The sequence below is a fragment of the Aquarana catesbeiana genome, linkage group LG05, assembly GCF_042186555.1.
Source record: "Aquarana catesbeiana isolate 2022-GZ linkage group LG05, ASM4218655v1, whole genome shotgun sequence".
In the NCBI taxonomy this organism is placed as follows: Eukaryota; Metazoa; Chordata; class Amphibia; order Anura; family Ranidae; genus Aquarana; species Aquarana catesbeiana.
The window spans coordinates 45,941,186-45,960,156 of record NC_133328.1 but is presented as its reverse complement, the minus strand read 5'-3'; the positions used below and the strand labels follow the sequence as shown (position 1 = coordinate 45,960,156).

Sequence of the window (18,971 nt, the reverse complement as noted above, 5' to 3'; positions counted from 1 at the left end):
ACCACTTCAGCCCCGGAAGATTTTCCCCCTTAATGACCAGGCCTTTTTTTTACGATACGGCACTGCGCCGCTTTAACTGACAATTGTGCGGTCGTGCAACGCTGTACCCAAACAAAACTGACGTCCTTTTTCCCACAAATAGAGCTTCCTTTTGGTGTTATTTGATCACCTCTGCGGTTTTTATTTTTTGTGCTATAAACAAAAAAAGACGGACAATTTTGAAAAAAAAACAATATATTTTACTTTTTGCTATAATAAAAATCCCCCCCCAAAAAAATCAGTTTAGGCCAATATGTATTCTTACATATTTTTGGTAAAAAAGAAAGAAAAAAAATCACAATAGGTGTATATTGATTGGTTTGCGCAAAAGTTATAGCTTCTACAAAATAGGGGATAGATTTATTGCATATTTATTTACAAATACTCTTAACAATTTTTTTAAAATTAACAATATCCAAGCAAAGTGTATATGTAGTTAACATTTTGCCAAATAGGCTTCTTCGGGAGCTTCAAAGCACTACAGAATGACACATTTGAAATAACAAGACAGCATATTCATTTTGAATTCAATTTAAATATACATATTTAATCCTATATTTTTGGGCAATTTAAAATGAATATGCGGTCTTGGACTTAATTTCAGTTGTATCATTATGCAGCGCTTTGAAGCTCCTGAGAAAGCCTTTTTGTCGAAACATGTCGAGCAAATGTTAACTACATTTACACCTTACTAAGATATTCGTTGGTTTTAAAAAAAAGATAGTATAATTTGTATGCGGTATTTTTATGCATACTGTATGTACAATAAAGGGTTCGTTTTGTATCGTGTGTGTGTTTTGGCACCCTTTCCCAAAAATTGATACAATATGTACTGTTGGGATGTGGTGCCCTTGATTCTCAGATTTATCAGTACCCATTTCTATATGCCTTAATATATGTCAATAAATCCACACAAAAAAATAAACACTGTCCAAAAAAAGTTTTAAAAGGTTTATTTTAATTATAATTCTTGTATAACCAAGCAGTTCATTAAAGAGAATGCACAGAAAAGTCATTCCAGCACTTCAGAATGTTAGATAATTGTCCTCACGTCCCAAGTCCAAGTCAACAAGGGGCAGAGGTATCAGCTTCTAAAGTAACAGAAAAAAAAAACTATTTACATTAACAATATGCTTGTGACACTAAGGGGGTCTAGATGTCTCCTAGTTCTCTTCAGCTACGTGGAATTCTACAGTACACAATGGTAGTGAAAAGCATATGTTGTACTGAAATGAGATGGACTGAGCCGAGATGGATTCTGGGGCATGCAAAAACATTAAAAAACGCGGAGGAAATAAAAAGAAAAAAGTAAAAAAAAAAAAAAAAACAAATAAAATAATAGTTTATTAAAATGGATGAAATCAGCTTTGTGCACACAAGCAGTATATAAATCCTCCGCCTCCTGTTAATTGATATCTCCTGCTAAATACAAGAAGGTTTTTAACACCACTGGGGTCATTAAAAAGAGTCCTATTAGGGCAAGAACCCACCACCTATTGACACTCACCTTTGCTGTGCTCCTCAACTATCCCATTGGAGCCCTCATTAAATTCTCAGTGCTTCTAGGTATGGAGGAGCATGCGACTCCCCTCTTAATATGCAGCACACAGGCCTGAGTGGCCAATTGCCAGGCTATGACACTGTCACACTAGGAGGAAGTTAACCTAGTGTAAGCTCAGACACGAAGCATACACAGAGTACCAGCTCTAAAGAAGAAATGGAATAGTGGGGGAGAAGGCAACCATCATTGGGTGGGGGAATAGTTTTCAAGAGAAACTTTAACTTTACCTTGAATGGGCAAAAAATCTCTCAAAATGTGGTAATGCACAGAACTGTATACCAACTGTATACCAAAAATGCCAGGCTAAAAATGTAAAAAAATAAAATAAAATAAAAAATTAGGAAGCATTTCAGTTCTGTGCCATATTGACAAAGTCATGCAAGTTCTGCCCCACCTCTTTAAGGGACCAAAATGTAGGCCTGTACTACCAACCTGGGGACATTTAGGAATTATACAAAAAGCAACGCAACAAACTATTTTATTGTAGACCTCAGCAATTGCAGTAATGCCAACTAAATTCCCCAGTTTAGCAGAAGGAGGACAAGAATACGATTCTACCTGTGTACACAAACCTTTAAACTTTTGGGAAGCTATTAAAAAGGCACTTTGAGAGTAGGGATCAAATTCTACGTAGACAAAACGGACAATGCACTTTGTTTCAATTTGTCAGTTTAGGAAAAAAAAAAAAAAAAAAAAAAACTGTAAAAGAAGATTAATACCAAAAAAGTTCAACTCACATCTTTTTCTGTAGAAATACATTACAAAACGAAGAGAGTAAAGAAGGTAAAAGCAGGTTATAATGCAAAACAAAAAAAAACAAAAAAAGTATTTTTACAGCCTCATAAAAAATAAAAAAGCAGCGCCTAAGCAAAAATGTCAGTTGGTGTATAAGCATCAATGCATAGCCTTTTGTTTTTTCAAAAATGTCTACATTATGATACTGAATATCAATTCCGTTGTACAATGCTGAGGTACAGTGAACACTGTTATACTATTGGTTTTCAGAACTACAAACTTGTCACATGCTCCCCATTCTTGGGAGGTTAGTGGTCAGAACCTATCAAGTGAAATAAAAAAGTTCCATATTCTTCAAATCTTTAGCCAATGGTTAAAAAAAAAAAAAATAAAAAAAAGGATTGAGATAGTGCTACACTGGGCTGTGGCTTTTTTTCACAAACAGTAAAAGGTTTCATAAAATGCACTCCTTGTATCGAATTAAAAAAAAAAAAAAATTAAAACCACTCAGTCTCTGATCGGTTCTCATGTCCTAGTCAAACCCCCAACCCTACAAATTAAATATTTCCAAAGAAAGGATATTTGGCAATTTTATTTGAGCCCACTTTGTGGTGCGTCAACTCATTTCATGTTGAAAGCCAGAAGCGGTCGCTCCTCGCGCTTTTGCCAAGGACTTTTTTTGTTCTCTCCCTGGTCATCAGAACAATCATCGTTGATGGAGTACTCGTGTTCGGGACTGTTTAATGGCACAGGTGAGGAATCTTCAGTTCGTTTAACAGTTTCTTCCTGAAGGCTGGGTAACTGGCCACCGCTCCTTCTTGTCGGTGCCTCGTTGAAAGCCCTGTTATCTTCAGGGCTGCATACAGCTGTGCCATATTCACTACCACTTTGGTCCATATCATCTAAATAAACCAGCTGAGTATAGGCCGGGCTGTCTGACACCGTCGGGTCTTTTTGCTGGTGCTCCATTAGGGTTGGGTGCTGCTGCTGTAGGAAAGCAAACTTTTCTCCTCTTCCTTTGCGCCCAGATTTTGGTTCATTCATGTCAACACCAGAATCTAAACTGGCATCGTTGCTGCCGTTTTTTCCTGCTCTTTGGAGATCAACGTATGAATGTCTAATGTGTGCATTTGTTCGACCATCTAGAGATACAAACCAGGCACGGGGATGGGGCAATGGTCGGCCACCGCCAAGCTCCATCAGTGCTTTCTCTGTCAAGAGCTGTACCTCACCGTTAAGTTGAGCAATGGCAGCATCATTAAGGGAAGCAGGGATAGAAACCGATTCAGACATCACAGTGTTTTGCCCACTCCACTCTACTCCTTCTCCATCTTGCAAGTGTTGTTGAGATACGGCCTGGGAACTTAGTTGCGAGGATGGCTGAGGATGTTGGCTGTGAGATATGGACAGCTCTGCTTGGAGCCGCTCAAGTTCATACTGTTGTTCAGCAGAAACAATTAACTGCTGGCTGACAAAAGGGTGTTCTGCTTGAAGCTTCATGTAGTGAGCTGGGATGACCAAGGTAGGCAAGACATTTCGGTAAACGCTATCGTTAACTTGATCCACAGAGTTAAAGCATATGAGCTGACCAGGACGAGGAAAGGAGGTTGGCCTTTCAAGGTGATCTACAGACCTTGACATACATTCATTAGGCCGTCGGTCCATGACCTGCTCTGTTTCAGGAGCAGAAGGCACGGGGTGACTTTGTTCCTGAAGGTTAGGCTTGCTTCCTGCTGAAACATTGGTTGTGGACAGCTGATCTTTATTTTCAAACAAAGGCTGGCAGATAACCGAGTTGTAGCTCCGTCGGTAATCGTCGTTCATAGGAGACACGTACCCATCTGAGATTTCAGCTGACTTCCTTGATTTTAAAAGGAATTGATCCAGAGATTTGTTGTACACCTGTCTCAAAGTCCCACTTGGAGTCAGGTTGTCGAACGACATTCGGCTTTTCTCGTCCTGCTGGGAAAGCAGCTCTTCTCTGGAGCTAAAATCCCGTGAGGTATTATAGGAAGGCTTGAGCATTGGGGTATGGATATCTGCCTCGCCACTTGAGGAAATCATCTCCATGTGGCCAGGGCTAATCAAATTGATGTGGGACATAGAGGTGGCCTGGTCCTTCTTGGAGGAGTCCAAAGCAGAAGAGAGCTGAAGCTTACGATGAGGATGGCGAGGCTTTAAACATTTCCTCCTATCAAAACAGAGAGGCAGATCAAATTATAAAACAAAAAAGGATTATGTAAAAGTTCAGGATTAACACTAAATACACATCTGAAAGGCATATAAGGGAGCTTTTTTACCTGAAAAAGAACCTTTTTTTTTTAGGTATTTTTGTACATCCAATTGTGAGGTTTTTACAGCCCAGCCTGTTTTTTTTTTTTTTTTTACTGCTGCATTTCATGAACACTCACAAATCTCTTCCCTACCATCTGACAAGCTCATTTTTTTCTGTCACTTTGCTCTCCCCTCCTATCACCATTCTACTTGCACTGCAGCATAACTAATAGACTGCTTCTCCATCCTACAGTCTAAAATCTGCTGTACAGAGACTTCAAAAGGCAGATACCAGGCCAAATTGCACTGCATACTTTAAACAATACAATTAAGGACGTATTAATGAATACAGTGTGCAATAATTTGTGTATTTTATGTCTGCCTGGTGTTCTACTTTAAAATAATTTCACTTATTAGTACTGTTCGGTGATAAAGTGGTCTTAGCCCATTGACCAGGTCTGTGCCCCTTATCTGAATTTAATAAAGTTGCAATGAGATGGTTGATAGAGAATTGTGCTCCAATAGGCACCTATTTGGTGCCATATGGCTGCCTCTCTCACCCGGGGGTACCATCTGAATTTATCAGGGGCATTACAGCATGCTGGTTGAGCTCCCACCAAGGTTTCTTCTGTTATAAAAACCCTGCCTGTGAGTGTTGTAAAAAAAAAAATTTATATATATTTTTATATATATATATATATATATATATATATATATATATATATATATATATATATATATATATATATATATATATATATATATATATATATATATATATATATATATATATATATATATATATATATATATATATATATATATATATAATTATATCGTTTCATGTGACAAACACTGAAGAAATGACACTTTGTTACAATGTAAAGTAGTGAGTGCACAGCTTGTATAACAGTGTAAATGTGCTGTCCCCTCAAAATAACTCAACACAGCCATTAATGTCTACACAGCTGGCAACAAAAGTGAGTACACAACCAAGTGAAAATGTCCAAATTGGGCCCAATTAGCCATTTTCCCTCCCTGGTGTCATGCAACTCGTTAGTGTTGCAAGGTCTCGGGTGTGAATGGGGAGCAGGTGTGTTAAATTTGGTGTTATCGCTCTCACTCTCTCATACTGGTCACTGGAAGTTCAAAATGGCACCTCATGGCAAAGAACTCTGAGAATCTGAAAAAAAGAATTGTTGCTCTACATAAAGATGGCCTAAACTATAAGAAGATTGCCAAGACCCTGAAACTGAGCTGCAGCACGGTGGCCAAGACCATACAGCGGTTTAACAGGACAGATTCCACTCAGAACAGACCTTGCCATGGTCAACCAAAGAAGTTCAGTGCACGTGCTCAGCATCATATCCAGAGGTTGTCTTTGGGAAATAGACGTATGAGTGCTGCCAGCATTGCAGCAGAGGTTGAAGGGGTGGGGGTGGGGTGGGGGGGTCAGCTTGTCGGTGTTCAGACCATACGCCGCACACTGCATGAAATTGGTCTGCATGGCTGTCGTCCCAGAAGGAATCCTCTTCTAAAGATGTTGCACAAGAAAGCCCATAAACAGTTTGCTGAAGACAAGCAGACTAAGGACATGGATTACTGGAACCATGTTCTGGGGTCTGATGAGACCAAGATAAACTTATTTGGTTCAGATGGTGTCAAGATTGTGTGGGGGCAACCAGGTGAGGAGTACAAAAGACAGGTGTGTCTTGCCTACAGTCAAGCATGGTGGTGGAAGTGTCATTGTCTGGGAAGGCATGAGTGCTGCTGCCAATGCTACAGTTCATTGAGGGAACCATGAACAACATGTACTGTGACATACTGAAACAGAGCATGGTCCCCTCCCTTCAGAGACTGGGCCGCAGGGCCGTATTCCAACATGATGATAATGACCCCAAACACACCTCCAAAATGACCACTGCCTTGCTAAAGAAGCTGAGGGTAAAGGTGATAGACTGGCCAAGCATGTTTCCAGACCTAAACCCTATTGAGCATCTGTGGGGCATCCTCAAATGGAAGGTAGAGGAGTGCAAGGTCTCTAACATCCACCAGCTCTGTGATGTAATCATGGAGGAGTGGAAGAGGACTCCAGTGGCAACCTGTGAAGCTCTGGTGAACTCCATGCCCAAGAGGGTTAAGGTAGTGCTGGAAAATAATGGTGGCCACACAATATATTGACACATTGTGCCCAATTTGGACATTTTCACTTAGGGGTGTACTCCCTTTTGTTGCCAGCGGTTTAGACATTAATGGCCATGTGTTCAGTTATTTTGAGAGGACAGCAAATTTGCAGTTATACAAGCTGTACACTCACATACATTACTTTGTAGCAAATTTCATTTCTTTAGTGTTGTCTCATGAAAAGATATAATAAAATATTTACAAAAATGTGAGGGGTGTACTCACTTTTGTGAGATACTGTATATATATATATATATTTATTTTTTATTTGTGTATATAAAAACATACAAAAGGTACTCCCTTCTAGATTGTAAGCTCTAACGAGCAGGGCCCTCTGATCTCTTGTATTGTATTGCAATTGTACTGTCTTTCTCGATGTTGTGAAGCGCTGCGCAAACTGTTTGCGCTATGTAAATCCTGTATAATAGTAATAATACACAAACGTACATGAACTCAGCGAATATCTTGACACAGCTCCAGAGAGTGGGCCAACGCAGGAGCAATACAGTATAATAAAGCAACAGGGACTAAACAGGGGCTGTGGCAAGACGAAACCAATGACTAGTATGGCTCGTGCTCAAAAGAGGAACAGTTGATGTGATAGCCCTTTGGTAGGATACAACACAAGGAAGGTTAATCTAGAGTTGACCTGGCATTGCATACATGATGGATCTCTTAGCCAGCTGTTGCAGTGGAAGGTTCTGCCAGCCATTTAGCCCACACTCTGTCATATTTTTTCGGGCAGCCTCTATGTAGAGAAGTGTCCTTACAGAAGGGCAACACATTGTTAACATGCTTTTTTTTTTTTCCCACCAACCCCGGCAGGCAAATTTTTGGAGAAGGAACAATAGAGACCCCCTACCATATTACAGAACAGGGGTGCTCAACCTTTTGAAGAGCGAGTCCCATTTAAATGACTTGGTAACCAGTCGCAGGCCACAATAACTTCTAATAATTCAGAATTTCAAATAGCATATTGAAGATTTTAAACAATTAGGATCATCATTTTCCATGGGACCAACCCCTGTTGGATGTTTACCCACTGTTTAAATCACAATCAGAAAAAGAAAAAGAGTGGATGATGCTAGTGTGAACACTGACTTTGCTTACTTTTAACAAGAGCACTATGTCTATTTCAGCGGTTGCAGGAGGAAAAAGGATAGTTTAGTCCCTGTATATGCCGCCACCTCCGCCGCCCTTCCGGTCCTAGTGTAAAACAGAATGTGACAGGGAGGCGGCACGGGCCCCCTGAAACATGGGGCAGAGTTGACATTGCGACCCCTGGCGCTACACCAGTGGTTGAGGGGGTGTGATAAAAGCACGTCTCAACTTGGGGGGTTTTACACCACCCCCCCCCCCCCCCACAAACTGCAAATGTAAAATGAGCCCTTACTGTCTTGAGCCCCCTATAATGCTGCTTACACACTGATGTGCTGCAGTTTACCTGCACAGTGCACATGCAGCTTTCCTTCTATATCTTGCAGGTGTGGTGCACTTTCTGAAAGCTCACTAAAGTTCCAGCATTCAGAAGTTTTGGTGCGCTTTCAAAAAGCGCACCAAACCCGCAGGATGTAATAGACGTCAATGGCTCAGTGCAGCTAACCCACAGGAAAGCCACGGGTGCACTGTGCTGCACCAGCGGATCAGTGTGAAAGCAGCCTAATAATAGTTACCCTTTTATAGGTACTAATATGCTTATTGCAAAAGCCCAGTGTATGTGTTTATTACACGGACCTTCTTTTCCACTTCCAGCTTCTGCTGGCATCGCTCTCCAGACTCCTAGACAGATCCCAGACAAAGTGGACTTGGTATCACTCCACCTGGGATGGGAGCTGGTGCTACAGAGGAAGCATTGGCTTATGTGGCTCCTGCTCCCTCCGCGGCCACCTGTTTCCTCCATGGCTGCTGCCAGATTAATGCTCTGGGATGAGGAGTTGGTAACCCGTTGATCGCTATCAGGTCTTGCCAACCCACCATCCCAGAGCATGGGTAGGCACTTTCCTCGTTTAAGGTCGGGGGCGCCATTGGTTGGGGGGCAGATGGACTTGACCACTGGACCCACAGCCCCCTTGCCCCAGCCCACACCACACACCCCCTTCCCCCCACCCCCCACACTCGCCTCATGACCCGCATCCTGATTGGTGGCGAGGAGATTCAGTGTGATTATAGCGAATATTCACTAGCTATTGTCACACAACTGGGTGGGCTGGGAGCGCAGTGCTCTGCGCCCCCAGCCCAGCCTTTTTTTGAAGCCCATTAGAGCCTCTGGCTTTATTCGTGTGCTAAAAAAAACAAAAAAAAAAAAAAAAACACACCTATTGGAATCCATGCATCTGGTGTTCTGCATGTAGATTATGGGGGGGGCAACGGTGCCTGGGCGCCCCTAATGGACGAGCCCCCAGCCACTGCTCCGAGTGCCACGAGTTGATCGGACCGGTTTACGGTTTGCCTTGGATTGACCATTTTGGGAACGGTTAAATCAGTGACTTTGCTTACGCACAGCGAATGTTTTATACATAGAGCCCCCCTAGTTTTTTTTTTTTTTTTTAGAAGGTTGCATGTTTAAATAAGGGTCATTGCCTCTGCTGTATTAAATTCCGAAGCAATGTTGTCAGCCATGCCTAAGTTCCCTCTTCAGGACTACAAACACCCTTTATGTTATGGAGATGAGTGGGTGTTCTATAGTCTAGAGGGGAGAACTCAGGCAGAGTTGATAAAACAGTAACAAGTACAGAAAGCTCAGAAACCCTAACCCAAAACTTGCAAAGGGGCCCAGGTCTGTTAAACTCGGCAACTATGTTTCAGCCACCTATGCAATGACAAAACGGCTAACTGCTTGTCTTTTTTTCACTGTACGATGATCTCCTATGAACTACAGTGCCTTGAAAAAAGTATTCATACCCCTTGACATTTTCCACATTTATGTTACACCCAAAAAGTAAAATTAATTTTATTGGATTTTATGTGATAGACCAACACAAAGTGGCACATAATTGTGAAGTGGAAGGAAAATGATAAATGGTTTTCAGAATTTTTTACAAATAAATATGTGAAAAGTGTGGCGTGCATTTGTATGTAGTCATTACTTTGTAGAACCACCTTACACTGCAAGTCTTTTTTGGGGATGTCTTTACCAGCTTTACACATCTAGAGAGTGACATTTTTGCCCATTCTTTGCAAAATAGCTCAAGCTCTGTCAGATTGGATGGAGAGCGTCTGAACAGCAATTTCCAAGTCTTGACGATTCTCAATTGGATTTAGGTCTGGACTTTGACTGGGCCATTCTAACACATGAATATGCTTTGATATAAACCATTCCATTGTAGCTCTGGCTGTATGTTTAGGGTAATTTTCCTGCTGGAAAGTGAACCTTCTCCCCAGTCTCAGTCAGACCCTAACAGGTTTTCTTCTAAGATTGCCCTGTATTTGGCTCCATCCATCTTCTCATCAACTTTGACCAGCTTCCCTGTCCCTGCTGAAGAAAAGCATCCCCACAACATGAAGCTGCCACCACCATGTTTCACGGTGAGGATGGTGTGTTCAGGGTGATGTGTAGTGTTAGTTTTCCGCCACACATAGCATTTTGCCTTTAGGCCAAAAAGTTCAATATTGGTCTCATCTGACCAGAGCACCTTCTTCCACGTTTGCTGTGTCCCCCACATGACTTCTCACAAACTTCAAACGGGACTTCTTATGGCTTTCTTCTTGCCACTCTTCCATAAAGGTCAGATTTGTGGAGTGCACGACTAATAGTTGTCCTGTGGACAGATTCTCCCACCTGAGCTGTGGATCTCTGCAGCTCCTCCTAGGTTACCATGGGCCTCTTGGCTGCTTCTCTGATGAATGCTCTCTTTGCCCGGCCTGTCAGTTTAGGTGGACGGCCATGTCTTGGTAGGTTTGCAGTTGTGCCATACTCTTTCCATTTTCAGATGATGGATTGAACAGAGCTCCGTGAGATGTTCAAAGCTTGGGATATTTTTTTTTTTTTTTTTATAACCTAACCCTGCTTTAAACTTCTCCACAACTTTATCCCTGACCTGTCTCTGGTGTGTTCCTTGGCCTTCGTGATCCTGTTTGTTCACTAAGGTTCTCTAACAAACCTCTGAGGTCTTCACAAAACAGCTGTATTTAAACAGAGATTAAATTACACAGGTGGACTCTATTTACTAATTAGGTGACTTCTGAAGGCAATTGGTTCCACTAGATTTTAGTTAGGGGTATCAGAGTAAAGAGGGCTGAAAACAAATGCCCGCCACACTTTTCAGATATCTGTAAAAACCATTTATCATTTTCCTTCCACTTCACAATTATGTGCCACTTTGTGTTGGTCTATCACATAAAATCCCAATAAAATACATTTACGTTTTTGGTTCTACCATGACAAAATGGACATTAAGGGGTATAAATACTTTTTCAAGGCACTGTATATTACTGAATAAACGTCAAAGATTTGCAGTATAGTCTTACCTGCAGTAATACAACAGCAGACAGAACAGGACTAAGAGGATGAATGCAATCCCTCCCAGTATGGCCAAGAGGAAGAGAGTATGGTAACTTGTAATGTCCGGTGTCGCCACTGGATCTAAAAAGTAAAGCCGAAAAAAAAAAAAAAAAATAGATGAGTATTTATAAACCTTCCAATGTTTCATTAACATTCAAAGCTGAACTCTAGGCATGATCTATATTGCATAGTTACATTGGTCCAGCTTGGCCCAACATAAGCATATCTCATACCTGACAGGCTGCTTGAGAAGATGACAATCATTGTACTAATCATCGCTACTACAGTGATCACCACCACCTTCCGGGTCCTGTGCCGAGAGCAGCTTCCCTTCTGCATATAGAACACAAGGGGGCGCTCCCTCAGCACCACCACCATACTTGTCACTGCATCCCTACCAAAATACTCATTTCCTGGTTGGTATGGTGACCAACTAGCTATGACACGGTGTCAAGCAGTGGGGCGTCATCTTCCACGACATGTAGAAGTGATCGAGAGATTTTACAGAAACCCAAATCATTTCTACAAATAAAAACCAGCACACAAAAAAAAAAAAAAAAGCTGCATAAAGAATTGTATTCCTGTCCATCCAGTTCAAAAATTTACACAGCTCTGCCAAACAGCACAACCCTGCTTGGCAGAGCACTAGACCTGTTTCCAAGTTTTTCATCAGTTAAGAAAAATTTGACTGACAGGTCTTGTTGCAAACACAAACTGTGATTGGACAGTAAAAAAAAAAAAAAAAAAAAAAAAAAAAAAAAAAAAAAAAAAAGAAGAAGCAGAAGACTAATGAGCTCATCTCTGTCCTCTTAGTACATGAGCACTGCAGCACAACTGACAGTTTCCTTGTGCTGCTTTTCCTTCTCCCGGTCTGAGCTCTGCTATACAGGGGTTACAGGAATACCAAGTCAAATTCAGGTACTTTCATTGCTTACATTAAACACTTGCCGACCGCAAGGCCTATCTATACGCTGCAGTCTACAAGCGATTTACCAGGATTATGGCTGATGATATCAGCCATAATCCCAGTACCTTCTTTTTCAGCAGGCAGCCAGCTTTCTCATAAAACCAGTCCGAGTGGCTCATGAGCTGCTGGAACGGTCCCCCCCCCCCCCGTCACTCGTCGGTGTTTCGCGGGGGCTGTTTCTGCCTGTTCGCCCGAGAAACGATCCAACGGTGTGGCAGGCTGCTCCCATAGGTGATCAAACAGTTAACACTCTTTGATTGACTCTATGGTCTTAGAGGACCATAGAAAGCGAAAGATTAAAAAAATGTAGTTTTTTGGGATCGCTTGCTTTTAAAGGTAAAAAGATTTGAGGTTTTTTTTTTTTTTTTTACCCCAGATCTCTCGATAAAGAGGACCTGTCATCCTTATTTCTATTAAAAGGGATGTGTACACTCCTTGTAATAGGAATAAAAGTGATTAAAAAAATTAAAAAGGGACAGAGTAAAAATAAAAAGTCAAATAAAGAAAAAAAAAAAAAATTTTATAGTGCCCCTATCCCTCCGTGCTCACGTGCAGAAGCAAATGCATACCTAAGTCGCACACGCATATGTAAACAATATTCGCACCACACACGTGAGGAATCGCCGCGAAGCAGAGGGACTGAAAGGAACACCAGGGATTTCACACAAAGGAAGCAATTCAATAAGAGAACAGGAGACTTTCTCATACAAGTGCATGGTACAGCAGCCACAGATCAGGAGATATGAAATGTTAGATTTACATATTCTTCAATTAACGCAGAGGTAAATTCATCTATTTTATATCTGTCTGGAAATGACCTAAAATGATGTCACATAAGCTCTTTTTTTGCTTCATTTTTAAAACCAAAGCTTTCCGGACCCATATTAGAATTTAAACGGCTGGATGGAGACCAACTTGCATCCATCTACATAAGACTACCTCCAATCTGTCATGTTAAGGTCCATAAAAATGCAAAAAAAAAAAAGACAGAACTTTTTTCTCTACATACACCTGGTTGGACTCGGAGGTAAATGGATCGCAACGGAACGCAAGTCTGTTTACATCTGGCTCTCCATAACTACTTGCTGACCGCCTAACTGGAAAAATATGTCCTCTGACCTTTAATACCAGGGTTATGGTTGCAGCTAGATGCCATAACCCCGTATCATTTTTTCCCCTCAGGCGCCAGTCTTTCTGATAAAAGTGCTCCGAGCGGCACATTCGCTGCTGGATCACTTTTACAAGCAGTGGGAGGAGTCGCCCTCCTCCCCTCCTGCCGCTGCTTCTAAAAGTGATCCAGCAGCCAATGCACCGCTCGGAGCACTTCTATCAGAAAGTTTGGCGGTTCACAGGCTTACTTGGGCGATCAGCAGCTATGGGAACCGATCCGGCACTGGCGGCGGCTGGGCACAGAGGAGCGAAGGAAAGATGGCCTCTGGTCATCTCTATGGCCTAGGAGGACCAGCGCAACATTATGATCTCACTTCCAGTCCCATGTAAATGAGGCCCCCCCCCTTTTAAAAAGGAATATTATAGATATAATTTTTTTTGCTTTTAAGGGTAGAGGAGAGATTTGGGTTCTTTAAGACCCCAGATCCCTCCATAAAGAGGACCTGTCATCCTGTATTGTTATTGCAAGGTATGTTCACATTCCTTGCGATAGCAATAAAAGATAAAAGTGATCCAAAAATTTTTTTTATTAAAAAGGGACAAATGTGTAAAAATTAAAAAAAAGTAATAAAAAAAAAAAATTTTAAAAGCCCCCCATGCAGGTCACGTGTCACGCCCACATATGGGCACGGTGTTCGCGACACACGTGAGATAACTTCGCGAACATCAGCGCGAGAGCAATAATTCTAGCACTAGACCTCCTCTGTAACTCTAAACTGGTAACCTGTAGTAATTTTTAAAGCGTCGCCTATGGAGATTTCTTTTTTAACCACTTCCCGCCCGCCCTATAGTGGATTGACGTCTTTGAAGTGGTTCTGTTATCCTGACTGGACGTCATATGATAACATGCCGCAGCGCGCCCCCGGGGGCGCGCATCGCGGCGATCGGTGGAGCGGTGTGTCAGTCTGACACACCGCTACACTGATCTTGGTAAAAAGCCTCCGGCGGAGGCTCTTTACCACGTGATCAGCCGTGTCCAATCACGGCTGATCATGCTGTCAATAGGAAGAGCCGTTGATCGTCTCTTCCTCACTCGCGTCTGACAGACGCAAGTAGAGGAGAGCCGATCGGCGTCTCTCCTGGCAGGGGGGGGGGTCTGCGCTGATTGTTTATCAGCGCAGCCCCCCCGCAGATCACCACACTGGACCACCAGGGATCGCCACTAGGACCATCAGGGAAGGGGCAACATGTGGATGGCCAGGTATGTACCCCATGGCCATCCACATGTGCCCAGTGTGCCAAATCTGTGCCAATCAGTGCCCACAAATGGGCACTGATTGGCACAATTATGTTGCAGTGATGCCCAGCAATGCCACCCTTAGGGGCATCACTGCAAATAAGCAATGCCATCAGTGCCACCCATCAGTGTCCATTCATGCCACCTGTCAGTGCCCATCCGTGCCCATCTATCAGTGCCCATCCGTGCCCATCTGTGCCAACTATCAGTGCCACCCATAAGTAACCATCAATGCCACCTACGAGTGCACATCAATGCCACCTATGAGTGCCCATCAGTGCCGCCTATAAGTGCCCATCCGTGCCACCTATGAGTGCCCATCAGTGCCGCATACCAGTGCCACCTATCAGTGCCCATCAGTGCCGCCTATCAGTGCCCATCATCAGTGCCCATCAGTGCCACCTCATCTGTGCCCATCAGTGCCGCCGTATCAGTGCCCGTCAGTGCAGCCATATCAGTGTCCGTCATTGAAGAAGAAAACGTATTTATCTACAAAAAGTTTTAACAGAAACAAAGAAAAACGTGTTTTTTTTCAAAATTTTCGGTCTTTTTTTATTTGTTGCGCAAAAAATAAAAACCGCAGAGGTGATCAAATACCACCAAAAGAAAGCTCTATTTGTGGGAACAAAATGATAAAAAATTTGTTTGGGTACAGTGTAGCATGACCGCGCAATTGTCATTCAAATTGCAACAGCGCTGAAAGCTGAAAATTGGTCTGGGCGGGAAGGTGTCTAAGTGCCTGGTATTGAAGTGGTTAATTATCGTAGTTTGGCGCCATTCCACGAGCGAGCGCAATTTTAAAACATGACATCTTAGGTATCTATTTACTCGGCGTAACATCATCTTTCATATTTTACAAAATATTGGGGTATGTTTTGTATTTTTTCAAAATTAAAGTGTTTTTTTTTTTTTTTTTTAATTGCGTTTGAAAAACCGCTGCGGTGTGAAACTGCCATGACTGTCATTTTATTCTCTAGGGCCTCTGCTGATACCGTATTTATCGGTTTATAAAACACACAGGCTTATAACACGCACATTCATTTTAAGAGGGAAGTTTCAGGAAAAAAACCTTAAAAATTTTAAATAAGGAACTTTGAAGCAAAATAAGGGTCAGTGCCCATCTGCAGCCTCACCATTGCCATCAATGCAGCCTGATCAATGCTCATCTGCAGCCTCACAAGTGCCATTAATGCAGCCTCATCAGTCCACATCAATGCAGCCTCACCATTGCCATCAATGCAGCAGCCTCACCATTGCCATCAGTGCAACCTGATCGATGCCCATCTGCAGCCTAGGGGGGACAGGGAATCTCCTATGATAGAACAGTGGTCCAATGGTGGCCCAGGAGACGGGACTTACTATTACAGAGGCCACCAAGTAAACAGGAGATTCTCACTGTATGTAATCTGACGACGCTCGTCCCGCCCCCCTCTGAGGCAGCTAAAATTGAAGTATTGGCGTATAACACGCACACGCTATTTGCACCCGATTTTCATGGTGAAAAAGTGAGTGTTATACGCCAATAAATACAGTATATTAAAATAAATATATATATATATATATATAAACCGTTTGGGGGTTCTGAGTTATTTTTTACTTGTAAACAAAGAATGTCAGAAAAAGGCCTGATCTTCAAGTGGATAAATTAGAATGGGGCTTCTGATCAGGTCCGCCTGCAAATCAGAAAGACTTGATCGGACCGAAAATTTGTAATAAACGGTAACAATAAATGGTATTAAAAAAAATACCTGGGTGTGAAGGAGACATGGCAGCAACCCAATACCCCATCTGTGGGGCAATGTAAGTCCAGGTCAGCTGCTTTCCCTCCTGTCTTATGATGCCGAGGCTGCTCTTTATCCATGCTCCTGAAAAATACAAGAAGGAAAGAAAGGATTTAGAAAGCAATTTCACAGATAAAAGTATGCTAAACAATATAAAACAAAGTGAATACTTTCAGATAGTGATGATGCTGAACTGTAACCTATTAGGTCACAGTTCAGCATCATCACTATCTGAGAGTATTCACTTTGTTTTATATTGTTTATTTAGCTCAGAGAGCACAAGATAACTTTACATTTGCTGCCCAATAAACCATGCAGTTGGCTCTGAGATAGAAGCAATTACAGTTGTACTCAAATCTCCACGTTTCCTGCAATTGTCAACCTTGGCCCCACCCCCTGCCCCATGTAAGCCTGCCTATTGGTCCTTTAACATGTAAATGACCAACAAAAAACTAACATATGCAGATTCTATCTCCAGATCAGAGCACACACAGGTATATTTTGACAGCATGTAGAAACATCTTTAACAAAAACATCCAAAAAAGCTAATTGTGTTGCATTTCAATTCATGTATTTACAGCACATGCTTTACCCACCATCGTGATTGCAATGCTGTACCTAAAAAATAAAATGATATAATTTTTTTCCCCACAAATAGAGCTTTCTTTTGGTGGTATTTGATCATCTCTGCGTTTTTTTATTTTTTGCGCTATAAAACAAAAATAAGGCCAACATTAAAAAAAAAAAAAAAAAAAAACACCACAATATTTTTTTACTTTGTTATAAAACATATCCAATAAAATAATTGAAAAAAAAAAAATCATATTTCTTCATAAATTTAGGTCAATATATGTTCTGCTACATATTTTTGGTAAAATAAAATCCCAATAAGCGTATATTGGTTTGTGAAAAAGTTATAGCGTCTACAAAAACTATGGTATATACTGGAATCAGCGGGTGCCAGCGGACAGAATGCCCAGAAACCGCCGATCGGCTTCTGCTGGGAGTAATCACAGCAGAAATGGCATGCCCCCTAGGCGGAAGTGCAGAAGCACACACATTATATCTAGATATATATCTATATAGATATAAATATAATGTAATTCTGCACAGGAGGGCCCACCCTGTAGCAGTAAATCTGCTATAGGGTGGTCCTTAACCGGTTAATAGTGTACTTGCCTAGGTTTACTTTTTACATTTTTTTTTTTATTGGTTTTGGATAGAGTGGAGAGAGATTAGAACCCCTGTCAGTTTTTATTGCTGTGTCCCATTAGGTAGAGATTCACCTGTTCACCGTTATCAAAAATGAAAGAAAAAATACACATTTTTGGCTGTCCCCAGAACAGGAACTAAGGAGAAATGTTCCAAAAAGGACACTACTTCTGGAGAAAACCCTCTAACCTGGTTTTGACTATCAGACAGGAAGGGAAATTTCACAAATGGGAAAAAAAAAAAAAATTCTGGCAGAGTTTATAAATCTCCCTTACTATAAAAAAAAAAAAAAAAAAATTTATATATTATACTTTAAAGCAGTGCCTGACCTCTATTGCCTTATAAGAACACTCTGACTTGTAGGACCAAGACTTAAAATTTTAATCAGTATTAAACTCAAAACGCATTACAATGCAGCTTGCCAATCATTAGATGTGGTAGCTGCATTAGTTTTCTTTCTTAGCTTTTTTTTTTCCCTCTGTTTTCACCTGGTGATCTGGCCAGTAACACACATCTCCTGTATTAGAGTACCCCACTCTGGATGAAGAAAAGGGGGCAGTAGCAGTTGATGTTCAAAATTTTTGGGGGGTGCAAACAAACTGAAAAAAAAAAAAAAACATTAATTGCAGCCTCACTGTGCCCAAACGCAAGCCACTGTGCCCACCAAACGCAAGCCCCATCAAACACTGCCACTGTAACGATCAAATAGTGCCACTGTGACCCCCCCCGCCCGCTCGCCGTCTGCCCGGCACTTACCCTGGGTGACTGCGGCGAGCAGTGGGACCTTGCAGCGTCTCCTGTGTCCTCTGTGCGTCCAATCGTAGCGCCTGTCATTTCAGCCAGTCTAATAGACCCACGCACCTGATTGGCTGAGAGGTGGTTCAGTGTTATGAAAGCGTACAGTCATTCGCTTTTCGAACACACCTGGGTGAACTGCGAGCGCAATGCTTTGCTCTTGCAAGTCACCTTTTTGAAGCCTATTAGAGTCTATGGCTCTAATCAGGTGCTTCAAAAACACCCTCCGCCACTGGAATTCAGGCGCCCGGCGTTCAAAAAGGGTCCAGGAAGTCTGAATAGGGGGTGGCTACAGCGGCCATGGATAGATTCATGCAATGCATGAATCTATCCATTATACACAGAGGGGGTGGCTGGAGAGAGGGGGCAGCGCCCGGGCGCCCTTAATGGATGCACCGCCACTGACAGGGGGCACCACTGGACAGCAGTTGAGTCAGTCTGGGTGGAGGGTAGTGCTAAATGGACTAACAGATTTAGATATACTAACAAATTGAAGCTAAACTACAGCTAATAGT

The 18,971-nt window shown here is 42.0% G+C and overlaps 1 protein-coding gene across 1 annotated transcript in view; it reads right to left on the bottom strand.

The window, feature by feature from the left end:
• Positions 1–977: 977 nt before the first annotated feature.
• Positions 978–18,971, bottom strand: part of FAM171A1 (family with sequence similarity 171 member A1) — a 177,194-nt gene continuing 159,200 nt past the window's right edge. The window contains exons 6-8 of the mRNA XM_073629669.1: positions 16,417–16,533; positions 11,261–11,375; positions 978–4,526 (exon numbers count right to left, since the gene is read on the bottom strand). Coding sequence (XP_073485770.1) covers positions 2,957–4,526; positions 11,261–11,375; positions 16,417–16,533 — 1,802 coding nt within the window. The 3' untranslated portion in view covers positions 978–2,956. The remainder of the gene's footprint in view (positions 4,527–11,260; positions 11,376–16,416; positions 16,534–18,971) is intronic.